The 23,107-nt window shown below is 45.0% G+C and overlaps 3 protein-coding genes across 13 annotated transcripts in view; all 3 read right to left on the bottom strand.

The window, feature by feature from the left end:
- The window catches only part of LOC308405518 (uncharacterized protein), a gene marked incomplete at its 3' end in the record, with an annotated part of 14,143 nt that extends 7,844 nt beyond the window's left edge, over positions 1-6,299 (bottom strand). The window contains exons 1-4 of the mRNA XM_080896190.1: positions 4,665-6,299; positions 3,996-4,185; positions 1,767-1,867; positions 5-1,683 (exon numbers count right to left, since the gene is read on the bottom strand). Coding sequence (XP_080752316.1) covers positions 5-1,492 — 1,488 coding nt within the window. The 5' untranslated portion in view covers positions 1,493-1,683; positions 1,767-1,867; positions 3,996-4,185; positions 4,665-6,299. The remainder of the gene's footprint in view (positions 1-4; positions 1,684-1,766; positions 1,868-3,995; positions 4,186-4,664) is intronic.
- Positions 6,300-6,410: 111 nt separating this feature from the next.
- On the bottom strand, positions 6,411-16,573 carry LOC308406132 (dynein axonemal heavy chain 5-like). Its single transcript, XM_080896998.1, has 10 exons — positions 16,531-16,573; positions 15,680-15,905; positions 15,215-15,314; positions 13,239-13,427; positions 12,891-12,980; positions 9,764-9,868; positions 8,875-9,061; positions 8,494-8,659; positions 6,792-6,973; positions 6,411-6,480 (listed from the first exon to the last, which is right to left on the bottom strand). Exons 3-9 carry the CDS (start codon positions 15,254-15,256, stop codon positions 6,943-6,945), a joined length of 810 nt encoding a protein of 269 aa, XP_080753124.1. The 5' UTR covers positions 15,257-15,314; positions 15,680-15,905; positions 16,531-16,573; the 3' UTR covers positions 6,411-6,480; positions 6,792-6,942.
- A 3,832-nt stretch (positions 16,574-20,405) lies between these two features.
- LOC308406529 (NACHT, LRR and PYD domains-containing protein 12-like) overlaps positions 20,406-23,107 on the bottom strand; it is a 108,063-nt gene continuing 105,361 nt past the window's right edge. For all 11 annotated transcript variants that reach the window (XM_080897592.1, XM_080897597.1, XM_080897601.1 and 8 more), the window contains 2 exons: positions 21,543-21,718; positions 20,406-20,866 (listed from right to left, as the gene is read on the bottom strand). In XM_080897592.1, coding sequence (XP_080753718.1) covers positions 20,862-20,866; positions 21,543-21,718 — 181 coding nt within the window. In that variant the 3' untranslated portion in view covers positions 20,406-20,861. The remainder of the gene's footprint in view (positions 20,867-21,542; positions 21,719-23,107) is intronic.

Below are 23,107 nucleotides of genomic sequence, written 5' to 3'. Positions count from 1 at the left end.
CTACCGAGGTCAGTGCAACTGGCCGGTAATCGTTCAGGGATGAGGGTTTGCTGTTCTTGGGCACAGGGATGATGGTGGATCTTTTGAAGCATGTGGGGACCACAGACTTCGCCAGGGACTCGTTGAAGATGTAAGTGAACACACCTGCTAGCTGGTCAGCACAGCAGCGCAGCAGACGGCCGGTGATGCCGTCTGGCCCCGCCGCTTTCCTTGTGTTCACTCTCCTCAGTGCCGCTCGGACGTCATGCTCCGCGATGCTGGTCACCGGTCTCTCGCTGATGACGTCACTGTCCTCGGTAGCCAGGCGGTAGATAGCATTAGCCGCCTGGCTAACCTCGAAACGGGCGTAGAACCGATTCAGCTCGTTGGTGAATGCAGAGTTGGCGTTGATCGGCGCAGTGTCCCTGGCTTTGTAGTCCGTAATGGTGCGTAGTCCGTGCCACATGCTCCGTGTGTCGCCCTGGTGGAAGCGGGACTCCACACGTTCCCGGTACCTGCGTTTGGCATCTCTCACTGCGCGCCGCACGCCGTATGAGGCCGCTTTGTAGGCGCTCATATCGCCAGTGGCGAGACCCGCGTTGTAGGAGGCGGTCCTGGCGTTTACTGCAGTGCGGATCGATCTGTCCATCCACGGTTTCTGGTTTGGGAATGTGGTGACTCTCGCAGTGGGGATAATCTCCTCCGCTAGCATATTGACGAAGCATACTGCTACTTCCGTAAACTCGTTGATGTCGACTGCGCATGCTCTGAACATGTCCCAGTCTACGTCGTTGAGTGCGTCCTGTAGCGTAGCTTCTGATTGGGCAGTCCACCGTTTTACCTCCCTCTTGGTCACGTCTTCCCTCCGTATGCTTTGTTTATACTGGGGAATGAGGAAGATGGCGTTGTGGTCAGACTTCCCAAAAGCCGGGTGTGAGACAGCTTTGTAGCCCTGCTTGTATGGCGTGTAGCAGTGATCCAAAATCCGATCCCCTCTCGTTGGACACGAGACATGCTGGTAAAAGTTTGGCATGACTTGTCTGAGGTTCGCTTTGTTAAAGTCTCCTGCTACAATGAGGGCTGCGCCCGGGTCCTTGTTTTGAAGCGAGCTCAGCACATCATGTAATTCGGACAAAGCCATACCTGTGTCCGCTTGGGGTGGGATGTAGACCACCGTGGCGATGACTGAGGTGAACTCACGGGGCAGATAGAAAGGGCGGCACTTAATGCTCAGGAACTCCAGATGTGGCGAGCAGCCGCTGGAGAGAGTAGAAATGCTCCTGGCATCACACCACTTTCTGTTTACCATGAAACACACTCCTCCACCTTTGGTTTTGTTCGACTCTGCCGTTCTGTCCGCGCGGAGCACAAAGAATGAATCCGACGGAGTTACGGCCTGGTCCGGCACGGTGGGGGACAGCCATGTCTCCGTGAAGCACAGAATGTTGCAGTCCCTCATGTCACGTAGTCGGAGCGGAGTGGTCAGGAAGGCGTCTGGACGTGGCCGCGCCATCTTGGAGTCAGTGTGGAGTGTATATACAAGAATGTGCGGGAGGGTGTTATGTACAGCTGAGTGGGGGGAGAAGGGGTCTCCAGGGAAGTCCAGGGGAAAGCACGCGTTCTTCAGAGTATCCACTCACACGATCACAGGCTCACACTCCGACACTACCACACGGGAATCACACGGGGGAAATCCAGGAAGCTCTGTAGACAGGGAGACAGGGTTAAGAACGACGCACAAAGGAAAACACTCTTAACTAAACTTGCTGTAGCTTGACTTCACTAACGCGTGGTAGACAACGATCCAGCGACGAACAGCAGTCACCTCCTGGCTTAAATGCTGCTCCCCTTAATGAGACCCAGGTGTCTCATTTCCCGAGGGCGTGGGCTGAGGGCGTGAACCCACAGTGAGTTCCGCCCCGGCGAGAGAGAAGAGGAAGAGAAAGAGAGAAACAGAGAGGGCTGATCAGTGTGCAGCTGATCCGCCTGGCCGTGACAATATCGTTATATCGAACAGCCCTAATCAATACAGTTTTCAAAAAATGCTTCTCTGTGCAAAATCGGTTTAAAAACATAAACAGCGGTGGGATGCTGCTTGTCCGTGATTTGGACATCATATTTTATATAAAATTTATATTAATTTGGATTAATTTGATGCTACAAGTGCCTGAAGCAGGTGCCCGAGAGGATCACATATGGAGAATGATGTGTGGCCACATCTGTGCATCTCGTTTAGTAGCAGCCTTGGTTGAATAGACTGTTGTGTCTATTCTAAGAGGCCCCATAGGCAGATTAGCTCTTCTAGTTCAAGACAAAGCTCAGATTATAGGGGCAGGGCCATTTCACATCCTCTGAACACCCACAGTCCCGCACAACTCCTACAGATTAAGCTGTGATGAAGCTCCACTGTGATGATGATGCTGCCGTGCGCACACTCTCCAAAAGGTTTATCGACCCAAAGTGACCCACAGGAACGCATATTTTATTACTAACAGTCATGGAGGTCATGCTGAGCAGGGAGGGGATGGATACGGATCAATAGCACTGTAGTGTAACATTGGTAAAAAAAAGCCATGAGGGGAGATCAGGTAGAGAACATGAAGGTCCAGTCACACTGAATGGATTCATTTTTACCAACAAGTGCTCTAGAGAGAGCTCCTGCTTGGCACAAACACCTGTGTGCCTTCAGAGACTCAACTTCCATCAAATATTTGTTTTTTAATAAAGGTACAAGTGCATAGGCAGCAGTCTGTGTTCAGAAAAACCCAAAACATTTTATTCAAATGTAGAACAAAAACACCACAGTGGGAGGGAAACAGAGAAACTGGCTTCTTTTTTCCACTATAACTGTGTTTACAGGCCGTTCCAGTCTTTATCTGTCTTACACACTCGACCAAATAACAAATACAAAATAAAAAAAAGAACATCTCACATAAATAAATACATAAATAATCCAAAAGTAGCTATATTAGTAGTGAAACAAACAAGAAAAGCATTTAAAAACCAAATGTGTAAATTCTAAACGCGCAAATCAGTCAGTGCGTAATTACATTGCTCCGCCCATCAAAAAGTGACCTGTGTGAATATCACCATCTCTGTCACGGACCCGGCTCTGGAGGACTCGGGGGTCCGTGAGCAGGATGGATTATTATTATTATTATTATTAGTGTTGTTGTTGTTATTTGGGGATGTGTGTTTTTCTGCACTATGCTGTGTTCGGTGTTCCACTCATATGTAGAGGCAGGGTGTGTACATGTGTGGCTGGAGGATGGAGAACAGCCACATGCAGGCCTGATGGGTGTGGCCCTGCAGGAGGACTGGCCACACCTGAAGTTCCTGCCACACACCTGTTGGTGATCAGGGCTCGTCGGGGGAGCTACTTAGGAGAGTGTTGGAGCTCCCACTGGCGCGGGATCATTAAGCTAAGACTCCAAGTCAGTGTGTAGTATTAGGAAGTGCGGATCGTGTGTGCGCGCGGGTTCAGTGTTTAACGGCTGCTTCTGTATTGTCCTGCAGGTGGAACGAGGGACCAGAAGGCCAGCACGCACAGGGTGTGCAGAAACACAACTGCCGGGAGCACGAGCACGGACGTCGGAGGGGAACACACACATGGGAGTCTAGGGAGCAAAGGGGATTTATTGTGCATCTGTTACCTTCACTGTAAATAAAGTGCACCGTTTGCATCGCAGAACCATGCGTTTTGGGTCCTCATTCCCCCATATCCCCACGGTCTGTCAGACAGACCGTGACAATCTCATTTATAGGACTGATGAATGTTGGTTGTTGTAGTCCAATCATACTTCACAGACATCTTTAATCCTTCACTGAGTCAGGCTGTTGTTCTCACAAGCCTCAAACTCTCCACCATTATTCCTGTACTGAAGTAGTCGTGTCCCTCCTGCATGAAGGACAACTGTCTGGTCCCACTCACCTCCATCATTATGAAGAGCTGTGAACAGTTAGTCATGCATCAAATCAAAACTTCCCTCCAACCTGGATCCATGTCAGTCACATACCGGTCAAACCTCTCGACCAAGGATGCCATTTCAACTGTCCTCTTATTCAGCCCTCACACATCTGGACACTCATACGTTAGAATGATGTTCACGGACTTCAGTGTTCAACACCATCTTTCCCCAGCAACTCATTCACAAACTGGATCTGCTGGGCATCAGCACCTCGCTGTGTAACTGGCTGCTGGATTTCCTGAGAGGAAGACAGCAGACAGGTCAGCAGCAACACCTCCAGCACAAGAACACTGAACACAGGCTCCCCTAGGATGTGTGTTGAGCCCCTTCTCTTCACTCTGCCTCTCATTTCTTATCATTTTCAGTGTTTTAAAAGGTGAAGTGTTCAAAAGAACAACAGCACCTGATCTCTGCTGAGGTGTTAAAGAGCTCTTATTTTAGGATGTGATGATAACACAGCATACAAACTTACAATTACATGATAATAACACATTTGTAATACACAACATTTGGCTTGTAATTGGTGACATCTGTAACACCACATTTGTGATTGAGACGTTTTGAGGTCAACATGGTGACTGAGGACAACGGGTCCTGCAGAGTCAGTAGTTTCTATTCAGCTGTTTTGTTTTTCATGTCTTCTCCTCCATCATCAGTTATCAGGAGAGCAGACAGTCAAAGTGCAAGAATTCAAAGAAACACAGAGATTCTCCTTACAGAGCAGACACAGCACAGATGTTTCCTTCATCGTCCTTCTCACTCATTTCAGCTTCTTTTCATTTCTGTCACTGACACTGTTAGGTGTGGCTGTGTGCAGGCAGGAATAGGACCCAAGGTGCAGACTCTGGAGACAGAAGTGAACTCAAAAAGGCTTTAATTTAAGACTCAAAATATAACATAACTGAAAAAACTCAAAACAAACTTAAACTAGAGGAATGACAGAACACACAGCTAGGAAAACGGTAGATCACGACACGGACACAGAGAAACACAGGGCTTAAATACACAGAAGGAGCAATCAGGGAATGAGTAACAGGAGGGAAACACAGCTGGGGCAAATCAGGCCTAACGAGACAAGGGGAAGCAAAACCAGACACATTAACATCAGACATGGACTTTCAAAGTAAAACAGGAAACACATAACACAGACAGAACAAAGACACAGACTCGCACGCACTGCAACAGAGGGAACAGAGACGTGGGACCAGGGCAGACACAGACACTGACTGGACACGGGGATATAGCCACTAAGGACACACAGAGACGCGAACTAGACAAGGGGATACAGCTGACAGGGGAGACAGAGCAGCTAGAGAAGACAGAGACATAAACTATAAGACAGAACTCAAAGAAACCAAAAACTAGAAAGTATAAATAATATAATAAACTCAAAACCCCTGGGTCAACGACCCAGGCATCCTAACAGACACAAGTAAAGCCGCCCTCTTCCTCTGAGCACCAGCTTTTCTATTATTACAAAGAAAAAGAAACCATTAAAACACCAAACCACAAACACACTGTAGAGCCTTTTTTGTTTTCTTAACACACTTTTACAGAAACTGAAAGCACAAAGCTGCTCCAAAAGCACAGGATTAAGAAAAGAAGAAGATTTCTGTCAGGAAGCATATCTGGAATAATATTCAGGCCCAATCTGACACACAGACCATAATAATAAAAGTGGAGAATGATCAGAATCATTTCAGAATTTTCAAAGAAATCAAGATTCAGTTTTGGCAGCAGAGCACAGGGATGCACATGATGAGACTGAAAATCAAGTCTTCTGTATCTTTGTAAGTCCCGTGACTGTCTGGCAGTCGGTGACCTTCACCTCTGATGAAAAACTGAAATTAGATCTTTTCTCAGCTGATTTTAAAAAATAAATGTGAGCAATGATCCAATCAATCATTGTTATTGTTGGCCAATACTGTGAAGACCAAACTAGGATTCACGTAAACACTGAGATTCAAAGTATAATTCAATGATTATTGTCATAAATGACAGATATAGTATTTTTCTATTTTGTATCGTATGTTATTCTGTTTATCTTATTCTATTGTTTCCCCTTGAAGTCACCTCTAGTTTGCGCTGATCCAGGACGTCACAGGTCTTGGATTCAGTTGTGGAGACGATGGTCTGGTAGCGAACACAGATCTTCTCCACGCCCTCCACCTGAGCTCAGTTTGAATCCGTCTCATTTCTGTCACACTGAAATGGAAGAACTGGAAAATAGACTTTTGACACGATTAATAAATAATAAAAGGAGGAAATACATTTATACAAAATCATTACAAATGTCCATTCATCACTGTAGCTTTGCATTGGCTTTAATTCGACCATTTTTATATTATAAATGTCTTATTATAATTATTATTGTGCATTGATGAATATCTGATGGAGTCACTTGTTTCTAATCTGACAATCATCCACCTTCATGCTCTGCAGAGCAGCCAGGCTCTCCAGCGTGGACGCCATGTCGGCCATCTTCTCCAGACGGCGGCAGAAAGAGTCAAACTTCCCGAAGATGTAGTTCTCACTGAAATCACACACACGTGTGTAAAGGTTAGCGTGACGCTGCTGACACGCTCTGACTCAGAGTCAGTTACTGATCACCTGAAGTCAAACTGTCTGTTCTCAGGGTTTTCTCTCAGTTTGTCTCTGACGCTGTGGAAGCTTCGCTGATACGCCGCATTCAGATTACAGCAGTCAGAGATTCTCTGCAGCAGCACCGGCCTGACACACACACACACACATGTTACTGAGTCTATTTGTTAGTCTGAGTCTAAACTCTATGACGATCTGAACAGGAGTTTAAGTCTAATGTAAGTTTCAGGTGTGCTGCGGTACCTGCTGTGCTCCCAGACACGCCTCATGCCCTGCAGCAGGTAGCTCCTGCAGGTGCTGATCATCTGGTTGGTGACCTTGAGCAGCAGTGAGCTCATCCTCTCTGAGGTGTTGTAGTACTGGGACACCACGTGGATCATCTTGATGCCGTTCATCAGACTGGGAATGTGCTCCAGCATCCTGGTCTGTGGAGCCAGGAGAAAAGGAAGACGGAGGATGAGAGACGGTTTGTCCGGTGACTGATACGAGCTTCAGTGTGAGAAACAAAGCTGCTGACACAGCAGGAACAGACAGCAGCCTCATTACTGACATGTAGAGATCAAATAAATGCACATTCAGGCTGAGCTGGAGAATCCTGTATCCACCATATCTGATCCAGTAACAAGAAAACGGTTTGTCATCAGAACACGATGCAAAAGAAGAAATAATAAAAACCATTAAAAAAGAAGCTGGTGGAGGTGAAACACCCGACTCATCAGCACAAACTGACAAATTCACCATCACAGAAAATACAAACTAATAAAAAAGATCAATCAGAGAAATACTGCTGATAAATCAGAGCTGGAACATCTCAGACTGAGCTGTGATCTCTGTCCTATTGAAACCTGTTTGTCTCTTTGATCTTTTTAAACATTTTTAAAAGTCTGAAACTGAGAAAAGAAAAGAAGAAGTCTTTAGTTTTTAAACAGTCACTTTAATTCTTTCTTCTTCTTCTTAAGTTACAGACAGGCCTTTGTCTCAGCTGTGACTTGTGACTACACCCTGATGTGTGACGATGTCTTCACTGTTTTCTGTTCCTCACAATCATGAAGGACTCAAACAGCTGCAGACGGTTTTATACAGAAAGACATGAAGAGTGTTTTTCTCACAGGAGTGGATTTTTCCACAGATCCAAAGAACTTGTTGAGGGTGTAAAGATACTTGACGTTGTCCTTTGCCTCGTTGGCCACCACAGTGATGTCTCTGTCCTGATAAATCAATAAATCGATCAGTGATGATGTCAGCATCGTCGAGACAACAGCTGTGAACTGAAGGCATGCAGGCACCGAGACTGAGCCACCTGCAGGACCCCCAGAGACCTCTTCACCTGAGAGCCCTTCACTTCCTCCAGCAGACTGACACACACACACACACACACACACACACACACACACACACACACACACACACACACACACACACACACAGCTGTTCAAAGGCTGTTTGCTTGTATTCGTGGCAGTGTTGATGTCGTACTTGCACATAAACTCTATATTGGACTCTGATGTGTCGCTCCATACCTGCCACCTACTGGTCAGCCAGTGTAAGTGCGCAAAACATTTCTTCAAACCAAGATGGAAAAATACATGTTTAAGAAAATGAAGTTCAAAAATCTTTTTTCATCCCTAAAGATGAATAAAAATACTAAAGAAAGAATCCTGATTGATGTCGTCATAATTCATGCATGAAAGGGTTAAAAACTATTATACAAACAAACACATGAATATTTTGGAACATTTCAACTTTAAAGAGCAGAAAGAGAAATAACAGAAAGTTATATTGTGTAAAAGTGGTTTTGTCCTGAAGTCTCAGAGTGGAGACTAAACTGTTCCAGGTCTGAGGAGCTTCTGTCCACAGACGTCAGATCATGTTTGATAAACTGAGTTTAAAGTGAAACCTGTAAATGCTGACGCTACAGGAGATCCAGCTGAGAGGACACGTCTACCTGTTGAAGGTCACCGTGCGGCTCTTCCAGTGCTCCAGCTCGACCGACGGCCCGATGTCGTCGGCCTCTTTTCTCATCTGCTTGCTTTCCGTCAGCACCTGCTTGATTTGATTCGTCCACAGGGTCAACACCTCCTCCAGACACTCCACCAGCTCACTGTTATTGGCTGAGAGTGAAACACACGAGTTCCTCTAAACACACGTGAACACGGACTCATTATTACAAAGAAGCCATCATCTCAGGTCAGATGCTTCCTTCAGCTTCCACAGATAAACTGGTTTGATTTACCTGAGAGTTGATTTTTAAACCTTTAAACGATGTTTCCTGTATTTCCAACAGTCTTATTGTTTGTGTGAGATGTGAACAGCTTGAGCTTCATACCTGCTGCTCTGTAGTCTGCAGGGCTGCTCAGCTGGCTGATGTCGTCAGGAAGCTCCACGTGCTGCAGCTGGAACTTTCTCTCCATGTTCAGTCGGGCTGAGCTCAGATTACTGACAAACTGATCCACCGAGGACAGGAAGGACCGGACGTGTGGACACGAGGCGCCATCCTGCACAGAGCCCCACGACTGGGCACAGGGTCAAAAGTCAGCAATAACAACAAAGGTTAATGTGTTTCCTGTTTCACTTTTTACCTTATTCAGGCCAAAAGCATCAGGAGGAGCACTGCACACAAATCAGACTTTTCATAGATCATTATGTAACAGCTGCTCAACAGTCAAACCCCACAAAGAGAAACCAGCAGGTACAGATAAGCCCAAGGTGTGGCCTCCAGTAACACTGTGAGGAACCTTGGAGTCATGTTTGACCAGGACATGTCCTTCAATGCACATATTAAACAAATATGTAAGACTGCGTTCTTCCATTTGTGCAACATCTCTAAAGTTAGAAATATCCTGTCTCAGAGTGACGCTGAAAAACTAGTTCATGCATTTATTACTTCCAGGCTGGACGACTGTAATTCATTGTTATCAGGAAGTCATAAAAACTCCCTGAAAAGCCTTCAGTTAATCCAAAATGCTGCAGCAAGAGTCCTGACAGGGACTAGAAACAGCAGATTTCTCCTACACTGGCTTCTCTTCCCAGGATTTACCCCTCATGGCTGCCCCTCCCTGCCCCTTTCTTTGCTTTCAGTCTCTTCCTGTTTAAAGAGAGTTTTTCCTTCCCACCATCAACAAAGTCTTCATATATGGCGTCATGTGATCACTGGAAGCTTAAAACATCTCCCTTTTTGTGCTCAGTGAAAGCCTGAATCGATGGAGGTGTTTTACCTGCTGCGACCTGAGAGCAGGTAACATGATGTGAGTCAGCAGAGTTTCCAGACTGTTCAGGACGCCGCCGCCACCGCTGCAGTCCAACACACCAAAGTTCACTTCCTGGAAACATCAGGTTGCACGAGAAGATCAGAATGATTGGCTGCATCCATGTCACAATCAACCAATGAGGTCTGTGCAGTTTGTTAAATTTGCAGGTGAGGAGGTAACCCAGACCAGTTACTGACATGCTGCATGTTAGCGGTGGTTATGGCCTTCTCAGTGGTTCTCAGGAAGAACAGACATTTCCCCAGTAAAGGCTGGAAATACAGAACGTGATGGAGTTCAGGTTCCTTTAACGTGACGCAGACAGAGCACTTCCTCTGCACTCTGTCACCAAAGTTCACCATGCAAAGGAAAACCTTTCATGGGCTTTAAAGACGGGGTGGTTGGAGAGCTCTGCAGGCTGCTCATTACCAGTGATGGGAGTAACGGCGCTACTTTTTTCCGTAACGAGTAATCTAATTACTATTCCTATCGTTACAACGCCGTTACAGTTACTAACAAGAAAATGTGGTCCGTTACTATGTTTCAACAAACAGACGGTTGAAGTTGTGTTCAGCTTACAGCATCTTATATCAGCTGCAGGAAGTAGCTGTAAGTAATCTGGGCGCTACAGCTTTAAGCAGCTGTGCGCTCCCACAGACAGACGATCACTTTTTGGCACAACAGCTGGAGCTCAGGGGGCAAAACAATCGCATGAGTGCTGCTGTTTGACTGAGGAAGAATAAAGGAGTCGTGGTAAGCCAATCACATGACCACTTAAAGACAAAGCAACAAGGTGATATATACCAGTTTATAAACTGTGTTGATAGGCCAGTAAAACCAGAGTCATGATAAACAATATGTACGCGTGTTTGTTCCTCAATAGTTTCATGTTTACTGTCTAAGGACAGCAGCGAGACCTCTCTGCTTATGAGCTGTTGTCAGACCTGCAGGTATCAGGCTGTGATGTTCTCCTTTATACTGGACACAAATTATTATTTTGGAGTCGCACAAATAATTTGTGTGGCGTGTTATTGAATGCAGAACAGCTGATTGTTCTGGAAATAGTTTAATGGTTATTTAAAAAAGGGTAAAAGGTAAATGGCTGCAAATAACTTTGTTGTTTGCAAAACTTGTGTGTATAATTTTCAAATTTATATTTACATTTAAAGTTATGAAAATGATTCGTTAAACATGTTCGTGGTTGTTACAGTAAAAAATATAACTTTTTATGTTTTCTGTCTGATTTTAGATCAATTGTGTTAATACAGTTTGTCAAAATGAAAACATAAGTGTAGATTCAGACACGTGACGTTGTGCTGAAAACAATGAGACCAAACAAGGCAAAGTAAATAGTTTTTAAAGGTAAATGTGGAGGAAACATCAAAAGTTGTCACGGCTGGGGCAGCAGTCGTGTGGTGGAATGAATGAGGTCCCAAGATGCAGACGGCGGTGGAGATGCGAGTGGAGATTTATTTACAATGACAATAACAAAGGTGAGGGAAGAAGCGAACATCAACCTAAACTGGGACAAACTAACAGACAAAGCAGAAAACATGAGGGCAGCAGGGAAACACAAAGATGACACGAAGACACACAGAGTAATGCAGATGACGCCACAAGGAACACAGGCAGACACACACTATAAATACACACGAGGTAATGAGGGGATGACACACAGGAGGGGAGCACAGCTGAACCACAAGACTAGACACAAACCTTCAAAGTAAAACAGGAAACACACAGACTGTTTTGCAACACAAGGACACGAACAGAGCACAGAGGACAGACACAGGCTGAGAAAACACGGAAGCACTAAACATAAGAACCAAACCCTAAGAACGAATACAAAATCAGAATAAACACCAAACACAAGATGAAACCAAAAGGAAACACAAAACGCTGCGACCCAGGACCATGACAAAAGGAGTTCACAATGGCCGATTATACCCTGGAGCCCAGAGGGTACATTTAAAGTAACACAATAGTTACTTTTCCTAGTAATTAATTACATCTACAACCTTGTCACTCAGTTACTAAGTTACTTTTTTGAAGAAGTAATTAGTAGCTATAATTAATGACTTAATGAATTTTTAATGACTATTTGAAAGTAACTTGCCCAACACTGGATATGAGCGAGTTTCCCAGCTGATGCAAACTGGAAAGCTTCTCCTGTTTGAAGTGGATCTATTCAGCTTTTATTTCCTGATCATTTTAAGCATCAACAAAGTTTCTAAAAACAAGAAACAGTTTGTCATCATTCATAAACTCTGACGTCACAGGGGTGTTTTTATTCCTGTCCCATGTTTGAAAGTTTCTGCATATCAGAGCTGCCAACACGGCACCGACTCAGGCTGGAACTGACTTTAAATACTTCATCATTCATGATCCTGTTAAAACCACATCCAGGGGAAATGTTATTAGCATGTAGCCTTTAGCTCATGTTCAGATTGCTGCTCCTCCATGTTTCTAGTCCTTTTTTCTGTGAATAAGTGTTTGTGGAGCTTTGAGCTCGTCAGACTTCGGCCTCTCGACCTCCTGATGTTCAGCCTGCAGCTGTCAGTCATCCAGTGTTTGCTCAAAGACTTTAATCATCTCGTTAACCAAACAAAGCAGCACAGTTTGATCCATGGAAACACAAACACGCTCAGGCTCATCATCTCTGAACAGGACAATGATGAATCGTAGGCTCGGGATTGTTTGGAGCTTAAAGAGAAATCAGATACATCAGAACACAAAAACCCCGAGAGGTGAATCAATGTGACGTCACACACCTGAGCTCTGAGTCCTCGAGTCTGATCCAGGCTCGTGCTTTAAGACACGTTTCTGTGTAACACCCAGCTCAGGTGTGTTCAGGACATTTGCTTGGAAGAAGCCGTCTGTTCTCCACCTCAGCTGTCAGGTTTATCCAGAGAACGGCCGTCCTGACTTCCAGCAGTCCCACAGTCCTCGTTTCTAATAAACTGGCATTACTGAAATGAACTGTCTGCCTCGCTGTTCAATAATCTGCTCTTTGCCAATTTCCCAGCAGAACCTTCCACTCATATCAGCATTTTTCTGTGATTCTCACATTAACTAAGCATAAAAAGCTGAAGCCAACCTCAGAGTTCCCCGTAGTGAGGAAGAGTTTCCTCTGAGCCACAGCTGAGTTTGATGTGTCCACAAAGGAAGACTGACAGGAGGACAGACTCTGGGAGAAAGGCAGATATTAAAAGATATGAATACAAAGTACGATGCAACAAACAGCAGATTATGAAGAGTGGTTAGACCTTCATGTGTCCGTCATTTAAATGTGATCAAAGTTACCTGTTTGACATCCTGATAGAAGAAAATCAGATTCTTGGATCAGTTTGCAGCAAAGAATTCATGGATCAGACTGAACTGGAAGAATCAGACATTAATGACTCAAAGGTTCAACTCTGAGGAAGGATCACGTCTCTGAACTTACTCTGTCATCAGAGACGATGGCGTCTTCCACCGCCGCCTCCTCCAGGCTGCCGGCGTCTGCCAGCCTGCTCATCAGGTATTTAGGTCGGGCATCCAGAGCTGCCCGCCGTTCCTCCTTCACGGCTCTCGCCTGTTTGGCTACTTCTCTCCTCGCCTCATTGGACAGCAGCATCGTCCTTTTACCAGACACCTGGAGAAACATCAGCTCAGTCTACAGACGCAGAGACCAGTGAGAGCTTGGCCCAAACATCTGCAGGTTTCTGAGGACCACGTTTGACCCTGACTGGAGGCATCGATTCTGAGTGCGACTGCCTAAACTGAGCTACTGTCCCCCCCTCCACTGAGACGTTCTCCTGTGATGTGTCATGGGGGGAAGTGTTCCTCACGGTTGGACTCGTGAGAAGTTCAGTCAGTTTATTCAAACTTTAAAACATTTTCAGTCTTTTCAGCAGACACAAATGTGAACACAGCACTTTTTGATTGAGTATAAAAGGATGTAAGAGTCAGTGATTAGTAACATTGTTGCTGACTGATGCTGTTGTAGAGCTGTCTTTGGATCTTCACGTTCCTGGAAGCCTTCCCTGGATTGCTCAGATATCATTAACTTGTTTGTGTTCAGTAGAATCAGGTGTTGTGGATGCAGGTCGTAGCTGTGTGAGGCCTGTACAGTCAGCGCTGTGTGAGCGCTGTGTAACGTTAGCTTAGACTTATTTCTGTTGTTATCATCCTTCAGGTTAATGTTGTTTTCATTATGCATCACAGGAAGTGTGGGTGGCTGTTAGCCTCACAGCTCCTTTTTGATGTTTCTGCTCTTTGTCGCTTTGTGTTACTTTGTGTCGTGTCTGAAACAAAGTGAGTCCATGTTACTAACTGTAGTCGGCTCTCTGTCTCATGCACAGCTGACTGTTGTCTGAATGAAAGTATTTTTATACTTTGTGTAATCTGTTGGGTCTTTGATCCCTTTTTAAACAGCATATGAGCCATATGTATGTGGGTATATGAAAGGTTGTTTGTAATACATAAAATTGTTGCTTATTCTAGAGCTGTTGCTGTGCCTGATTGGTCTACTCGCTCTAAACTGAAGGTTGACTTGATTATTTTGGTTTTTTACATGTTGTCAATAAACCAACTTCTTTATGATTTGAACGGCGTCTCTGACGTGTCACAGGCCTGTCAGCTTTCTTGGTGATTGGTATAGTTTTGAGCTTCATGCTCTGGCTGTTGTTGGGTTTTCCTCTTTTATATTAAAGCTTTTGTCCTACATTTGGCTCTAAAGTCTAATTCTAATCCCAGCACTGTGTCTGGGTGTGTGATGGTTGTTTTCCTGCTCTTTCTCATGAAACAGTCACAACATTCTCAGTCCAACTTTCACTCTTTGCTGCAGCTGCAGTGAACATGGTGCTGTTTGCCTTTAAGAAAGTTGTGCACAAAGGCTTTTTCTCTAGCAGACAGCTGTGTGGCTAAAAGTCAGATCACCTCCTCCCATCATTTTTTACCACCTCAGTCACACTGGACTGAAACAAGAGTGAAACTAGGAAGAATCAGAGTTTGTCCAGTGACTGCACTGATTTTCTTCATATTCACAAACTGATTCTAAGTAGTTGCATCAGCCAGCTAATCACCCGGACACTGAGCGTCCAACACGCTCCCTGAAGGAAACGATTACATCCTCCAAACAATCACAATCTGTCTCTGAATGACTGTAATTATTCTCTGATTTGTGAATAACTGGAATTTATCAATGCAGACACGTTGCCAACATGATGAAGTCAGTCTGAGTCGCATCTCTTTGGCTAACTTAACTCAAGCCTTTCCATGAGAGACCCGATCAGGAGCGACTGTCCTGGACACTCCCAGCATCACAGGGACTCACAAACCCGTCTACCACAGTGAGAAGACTGATCGTCACAGGCCCACATGTAGCTTTAGATCACACGTGTGCACTTCCTGTGGTCACTGCTGTAACTCTAGACTCACCGAGGGGCCAGTGGTTGGTGAGGCAGCAGCAGCTGAAGTCATGTGACTAATGCTCTCAGGTTCTGTCCTCCTATTTGCCGGTGTCCTTCACGTGTCACACCTGGTCCAGAAAGAGTGAGAATGTTCAGAGCTTTAATGGAAAAGAATATTATTACATATAAAAGGCCTCTAACAAGTATTGTAGTGTTAATCAGGATGAAGTCCATCATGAACACTTCAGAGTGGTTCAGGCAGTCGGTGTTTCATCCACAGAGCCTCCAGTCTGCATATCAAAGGATCCTGAGGAATGACAGTGAACCCCGAGTTCCCCTCATTACATTCATGTGTGTGACTGTGAGGAAAAGGTGATTGTATGAACGTGTGTGAGCGAGTGAATGAGGCTTGTATCAGAGTGGAGATAATGTCAGCGGCACAAGCTGGACGCTGCCAGGTGTCACATGTGAATCTGTGCATCAGTGTCTGCACCTTTGTGGAGGTGAAGCTCAGGAGGTTTGGATTTGTTCAAAGCTCTGTCTGCTCCATCTTTCTTTCCCTCAGGCCTCTCCAGATCAGGAAGGAGGTCCTGTTCTCCTTCTCCCTCCTGGACTTCTGGATCCAGGGAAGGATCAAAGTCTCTCAGCCCAGCATCAGAGCTTCTGGCTGGGGGAGGACTGGAAGCTTCAGCTGGAGGCTGAGAGCCTGGATCTGCCATCTGAGTCACAATTCAAATATTCTCAGTAATCTCATTTTTAAAATATGCAGCTCATTCATTTTGACTGAATGTGGGACAGGGGCACATCTGTACTGCTTCAGCTGGACGTCTAACAGCACTTTGTAAATGTTGGACTGTTTGATCTTTCAGCTGCTTCATGAAGCTGCAGATCTTTTCATTGGGTAACAGTTCTGACTGCAGCATGCACTGCTCTTAAACCTGCAGCTATAGTTGTGCATTAATAACCTTCACAGATGTCCAGGTTACCCCTGCTGTGTGCTCTGATGCACATGTGCTGAACTCCTTTATTCACACAGCCACAGTTTCTCACCTGCTACCAATGAAAGCTGTTCGTTTTTAAATAAGAGATTTTACAAAAAGCTTTTTCTCTTTTTTAATGTTTAATATAAACATTTCATTTCAATAATTTCCTTTTTTCTTACATTTGACTGATGGTATCATCTTTCTGTGAAACTGTGCTGCCATCATCTATCATCAGACCACAGATAAAATGAAGATAAATGTGGTGTTAATAAAGCTCCCAAATAAAAACAAGACTCAGTAATAATAATGAGACGATGTCAGATCAGAAACCAGCAGGGTTATAATACCTGTGCTGACTCACCTGTGTGCGTCTGTCTGAGGACGAGTCTCTGATACTCTGGGACCAACCAGTGAAGTCAGACTAACAGTGGAAACAGGAAGTGAATGAAAGTTTGACTGTCTCCATGGTAACCCAGGCCGGGGGATTGTGTGTGTTTCTTAGTGACTCTGTAACCAAACACACAACAAAGCTGCCTCCTCTGTGGGTGTTAATTCATTTATAGTTCTTGATCTCTGAATTCAAACTCCAGCATAAGAAAGCAAGCAGCAAAACTTTATTTAAACAGGCAGAAGCACAACGTGCTGCTCAAAGCAGAAGCACAGAGGACAGTTTAAACCTCAGTAAACAGATTGTAAACACTGATCATGTGATTCAGTAGCTTATTCCAGCATTACAGGTAAAAACAGCTTCAGTTATATTGTTGGAAACTGACGCTGGTCCCAGATAACCTGAGGTGTTGCTCTTCAACCTGTAGATGTGGTTCAGCATTAATGGAGCTTCACATATTTGCTGGTTTGTGCACTAATAATTACTGAGGTCCCAGACTCTGCTTCAGTCCATCCAATGTCCTGCTGAGCATCTAATCAGAGTCCAGGTTTTAATGAGAGGCACTTTCAGAACTAAAGTGCAGTTTAAAAACACGTCACATGAAGATCACAATGACACCGTCAGTGGTCTTTGAGATTCATGGTCACAGCTCCACAGACTCTTTCCAAGTCTGTCTTCATTCAGGTTCAGCTCTGTGGAAAGGCATCGATCCTCCTCACAGAGAGCAGCGATCAGCAGTGAGCTGGCTTCACTTCCTCGTGTCCATCACGTCTCGAGCTTTATTTGCTCTGCTGTGATCTGACTGATTCCATCTCCTGATCATTGATAACACGCTGCTGCAGGAGTTTATCCAGACGTTTGTTTAAAACAGGTTCAGACACTTTTTCAATAAACTGTGAGCGAACTGTGAGCAGCCTCTCAGCTGCTGGGACTCGGGCCTCAGCTGGGACACTCCTCATTAAGGTTTCTGTTCTTGGTGCTGAAGGAACAAAGATAGATAACAGACATGTAACAGGACGCTGACCTGCAGATGAAAAGAGACTTAAGTATGATTTCAGTTGAACTTTTATGAAATAACCAGATGTTTGCAGGGTCATTTCTACTCTAGCTTCTGGCAGCAACCTTACCTGCAGGTAAAAAGATGATTTCCAGGTTTCTGTCCCCTCTTGGTCTTTGACCATCAGAGTCACAATCTCTGGATTTGTAGTCAGGAAAACTTGAAATGTTGGATGGTAATTTGGGCCAAACTTTAAGTGAAATTGTGTTTGCTAAAAACCAACAGAAAGGTGCCATTTTCATGACCAGTGGGTTATCCAGCAGTTTGATTCATGTCAGCAACATTTAGTTTGTAACTGCTGACTCACCTCTGGCTGTATCCTGCTCTCAGGGTCACAGTGGACACTGTACCTTTGACCGAAGCTGAAAAGACAGTCAGCAGGGGTCTGGATGCATTCAGCACCACGTCCTTGTTGGGCCTTCAGTGACAGGACAGTTTATTATGCTGCTAACGTTAATAAGTCTGATCACCTGTAGAGCTCATTTAAACACATCAGGTGTAGAACATCATGTGTCATGGCGTGTCCAAATTCACAGGCTGCATCCTCCTGAGGACCCGGCCTTCAAGGTCTACGTGGGCCAGGTCCTCAAAAGGTCGGGTAGGCGGGAAGTGAGCGGCTGTGATGGTCTGGCCTTCAGATTTGTCTCACAGCTGTCTCGGTGGAGTTTAATAAGCTCGGCCGTCTGCTCCTTGCTGTCTAAAATATAACAGGACACTTGAGTAAACTCTCGACCGTCTCACACTTCTGTTTAATCAGTTTGATGTTTATTCAGCTGTGTGAAAACTGTAACTTCAGCCAAACCAAACAAAAAACACTGAAAAAAGCCAAACGATAACATTTTTAAGTTATCTAAGTGACTTATATATCATGTTTAACCTGAGTAGCCAAAGACTGCAGGGGTCCAAAGACAATGTGCTGGGAGTTCACTGTTCTCGCCAGCTCTAGTGACCCTCGACCTCCCAGTTAGCTATCGAGCTGGTGGGTAACAGACGTCTCCAAAAACGTTGGAGCACTTTTGCAAATATGTGATATCTTGACAAACCGAGCAGATATTTGAAGTTTACACTCCTACATTCTCAAACAGGAGCCCCAGCAGAGATGGATGGCTGGCGCGGCTCTCCGGAGCCCCCAGTCGGAGCAGATGCAGGGCCAGCAGGTGTGGAGACCCCTGGCTGAGGCAGCTGAAGCTGTGGGTGGCTGTCAGCCAGCTCAGGATGCCTTTTGGGCTGCAGCAGCATAAAATCCTCAGCAGCCTGGGTAAGCTTGCGTGAGCTCTCTGTGGAGGCTGTTGCAGCTGAAATGGCTCACCCGAGCGGTGCAAACTTAGTTACCTTCAAGGTTCCAGAGTCAGCTGAGGTCAGCAGCTCAGCCTCTGGGGAGGTCCTGGGGAGGTTACAATCCCTGGAACAGCCAGGTCTCTACAACCAGAAACAGTCTTTGCATGTGCAGCTTCAGAACCAGACTTGAAGTTCGAGTTAGTGTTCGATGTCCCAGAAACATTCAGGTGCTCACTGAGCAATCTCTTGAGGCGAACACTCAGAAAATAAAACAGTCTTTGGCTGAGCCTTTGTGGGAACATTCATCGTCTGTGCTGGAAAGGTGGAAACATCTGGGAGATGCAGCCTTAACACACTGGGTTTCATACGTCCTTGGAGGCAGCTCAGTAAACTCAGGGATGCAGACAAAATCAGCACTTGCAGGAACACAATGTGCCCTCTCACAATGAGCTTGAAAACATAAACTGAGTTTTCCTCACTGACTGTTTTAGACAGTATTGTGGGAGCAACACAAAAAGCAGCTTCAGAGAGCTGGAAACACAGTTTAGTGTCTTTGCCTGCTCGCTTTAAGTCACAATAAACAGAAAACTCATTGTGTCTCATGTCAGAATCAAATCACTCATATACAGGAAAGGAAGAGGCGGAGCTTATTTCTTGCAGGGAGAGGTTAGCAGTCTGTGTCTGGATGCTCTGAAATCCTGGAATCCAGCTGTGGAGAGCAGCGCCGGCGGCGTGGACGCAGTTTAGTAATCAGGGAACGGGAGACAGGAGGGAAACACAGCTGGGACCAATTACACACACGAGACAGGAAACACTAACACAGGACTGTCAAAGTAAAAAAAGGAAATATGACACAGAGTCCAAAGTAATGAGACGTGGGACACAGTGAAGACACAGAAACAGAAACCAGAACTATAATCACAAAACAAACTCAGCAACATAAAGAGTGAATCAGCTGATTCAGTGTTTGTGACAAAAACATGGATCCTGGTTAATAAGTTGTATTTGTTTGTTTCTGTATTATTTTGTGTATCGTTCTTATGAGCTGTTGTTTTTTCAGTGAAATATTATTTAATTGTTTTAAGCTTTTTGTTGACTTTGAAGTGCTTAAGTTGATATTTTTGAACATTTAATTTGTTAGATTATTGTAGAGTGGATAAAACTGTCAAACGCACAGCTGCTTCCAGCATGGCCGGAGGAGAGGTGGCTGAGCAGATGCACAACACACACAGCTCACAGGTTTGCATTTCTAGATATTGCAGATGTTGCAGAAATTGACAGTAAAGAACTCAGAGATCCAGCGCTGTCTCCTGCCCCTGATTTATATACCACAACACAACGACAGGCGTAACTCACACAAACGGGTAACATGAGGCTCAGATGCTTTGGACATGTTCACATATACTGGACATGGAATGATGAAAATGGAGCTGCAGGAAGGAGGAAAAGAGGAAAAACACAGAAAAGATTCACAGATGTGGTGAAAAAGGACACGACAGGTTCTGTTTGTTAGTTTGTTTTTTCTTTATTTGGTAAAGATTCAGAAATAAAGAGAAGATCACATGTTTGAATATAATATTAATGTTCTGTAATTACACAAGTTGTAAAATCTTTCCAGAGTGAGACAGAGACTGTGCAGAGACTGTAGAAGGACAGAGCAGCAGCAGAGCAGTCCAGATACACTGATGATCCTCTGTCAGATCCAGAGGGACACACAGGGCTGATGCTGGACTCTACATTGTGTCTGACAGTGGAGCTGTTCTCAGAGCAGTTCACTCTGCAGCACTGACAGTCATCTGCACTTCATTCCTCTGTCAGTCACTGCTGGATGAAGCTCTCCTCTCCACCTCCCAGTAACATGGCCCAGTCAGAGCGTCTCTACACACAAGCTGCTGCTGCTTCAACCTCTCTGGATCATCAGGACACAGCTGCTCCTCTCTCAGCACACACACCGTCCTGTTTACCATCATCACCTCCACCTGCAGAGAGAAGGAGGAAGAGCAGAGGAGATAAACGAGTGTTTCCAGAGACTCTTCATCAGCTGTCAGTCAGTGATGCAGCACATCCAGTATAAAGAGCAGCAGGGACTTCAGTGCTGGGACTGTACTAGGACTCATTGTTGCTTCACTTTCTCTAATCTTTGGATTTTTATTGAAGTTGCTGAAAATGTTTTTCACTCCTAGTTTGAGTTTGGACTTTCATTCGTTAGAAGAACCTTGGTGTGTCCACTCTGAGCTCTGTAGGAACCCCAACAACAAGCCCAACAATCCAGATGGACGGTTCCAGCTGTTAACTGGAGGAATTCCATCCAAACATCTGCTCTCACTAAATTCTTCCTCACCAACAGACTGTGTTCTTCACTGCTTTAAACTTGGAAATGAATGCAGTCATTGGTCTGCGTGCTGCTTTGTTCAGAGCTGATTGGCTGTTGACAGTGTTTGATCAGAGCGTGTCAGCCGTTACTATGGTGACCATAAAGGTGAGAAACAGGAAGTGTTTGTGTCCAATCCAGAAGCCTGTCACCATTCTCCTCTCACAGCTTCACTGAGAAGCTGCAGCTTTACAGGAAACACTGGATCTTTGTTTCATACTGACTGTGTTTAGTACAATACTGCTGACAGCACCACCCACTCACTCCATCACTCTACTGACCTCAGTTTCTCCAGTCTGTAGTCTGGACTCTGCTGAAGATCAGACAGCTGCTCCAAATTTGAATGCCACAGGTTGCTTCCTCTCAGGTCCAGCTCTCTCAGATGGGAGGGGTTGGACTTCAGTGCTGCTGCCAGATAATCACAGCTGATCTCTGACAAATCACAGCCCCTCAATCTGTATAAAAAATGAAAGATACACTAAAGGACACTCAAAGCTGGCTTGGAAAGGAATGAAGTCCATGGTGGGGATGCAGAACAAGGAGCAAAGATGAATGTGATGCTCAATCAGCAGAAGACTTGGACTCATTGGATTCCAGCTTTGATACCATTGATTTCAATGAAGAGCTTTGTGATTGTAGCAAAGGGCCGGTAGCTCTGAGAGTCCCACTGATGAGGTGTTTGTGTGGAAATCTCTTAGTGGGACCAAAGAGAGAAAAAGCCCTGGTCCTGATGCTGTGGGAGGGAAAGAATTGAAGTGTGCTGTGAGGAACTGACTGGGAGATTTTCACACATTTTCCAGTCCTCCTTGGAACAACAGGAAGTTCCCAGCATATGGAAACAAAGGTTAAGTGTCCTATGGCACTCAGTGATGATGGTGCTGTGGCCCCACCACCTCCACCTCTTTGTAAAGGAACTAACTGTAATCTGAAGCTTCAAATGGAACTAAAACTTCATCCACTAGGTGGCAGTGTCTGATGATAAAGTGTTAGTGTAGCTGGCCTGTAGTAAGAAACAGGAAAATGCAGGATTTGGGCTGAAATGGGGAAAGGTGGTTAGCACTAGTGCCTTAAAGCAAGAAGGTTGTAGGTTGGTCAGCTGGGCCTTTCTGTGGAGGTTGGATGTTCTCCCACAGTCCAATGAAATGCTGCTTAGGTTCATTGGTGCTTCTAAATTGGCTGTAGGTGTGGATGTGAGAGAGTGCTTCTCTGTCTCTCTCTGTTGGCCCTGTGATGGACTGCTCACCTGTGCAGGTGGACCACACCTCTTGCCCTATGACAGCTAGGGCACAGGCTCCAGCCCTGTGAGCCTAAACAGTTAGCAAAAATGATTCATAGATGGCCTGAAATTCCCCAGTTAGCAGTTTGGTAGATAGCTATGACATGCTAATCGCATCCAGCAGCTGTATTCTACCTGTAAGCTGATCCCTGCTGAGCCAAAGCACTTTTTCATATACAAATTACAACCTTTAATAGGTTGGTCAGCCTCTTATTATCCTGCTGTTAGCTTCATTCCACAGAAAACTGAGAGAAACTAACAGAGCTGACATAGAATAAAGAGAAATGTGCTGATTTAAAGCCTTTGAAGTGCTTCAGATGATCTCTGTCCACTCATTCATTCATGTAAGCTTTCTAATGCAGCTTTGATCTTCACAGTCTGCTTTATGAAGCTCATTCTAACCCTGAATGTCAAAGTGTTCCTCCTTCTCTTTCCCATCATTCATGCTGGCAGTGGAGGAGATTTGGATGTTGGACTGTGTTTTGGATGATGTGTGTATGTTTGTGTTGAACAGCTGTCTGTAAAGCAAACGCACATTTTGCTTTGGATTTCAGTGTCAGACAGACTT

This window comes from Rhamphochromis sp. 'chilingali', assembly GCF_963969265.1.
Source record: "Rhamphochromis sp. 'chilingali' genome assembly, chromosome: 11".
NCBI lineage: Eukaryota > Metazoa > Chordata > Actinopteri > Cichliformes > Cichlidae > Rhamphochromis > Rhamphochromis sp. 'chilingali'.
The sequence above is the reverse complement of the archived record's forward strand: the minus strand, read 5'-3'. Positions and strand labels throughout refer to the sequence as shown.

Bases quoted from the DNA above. Each gene is read 5' to 3' on its own strand.
- LOC308406132 (XM_080896998.1), bottom strand. From the start codon at position 15,256: ATGACTTCAGCTGCTGCTGCCTCACCAACCACTGGCCCCTCG. The intron at 9,062-9,763 runs GTAAAACACCTC...CCCTGTGCCCAG, and splicing joins CTGCTCTCAGGTCGCAGCAG to TCGTGGGGCTCTGTGCAGGA. The intron at 6,974-8,493 runs GTAGACGTGTCC...CTGGCTCCACAG, and splicing joins CGCACGGTGACCTTCAACAG to ACCAGGATGCTGGAGCACAT.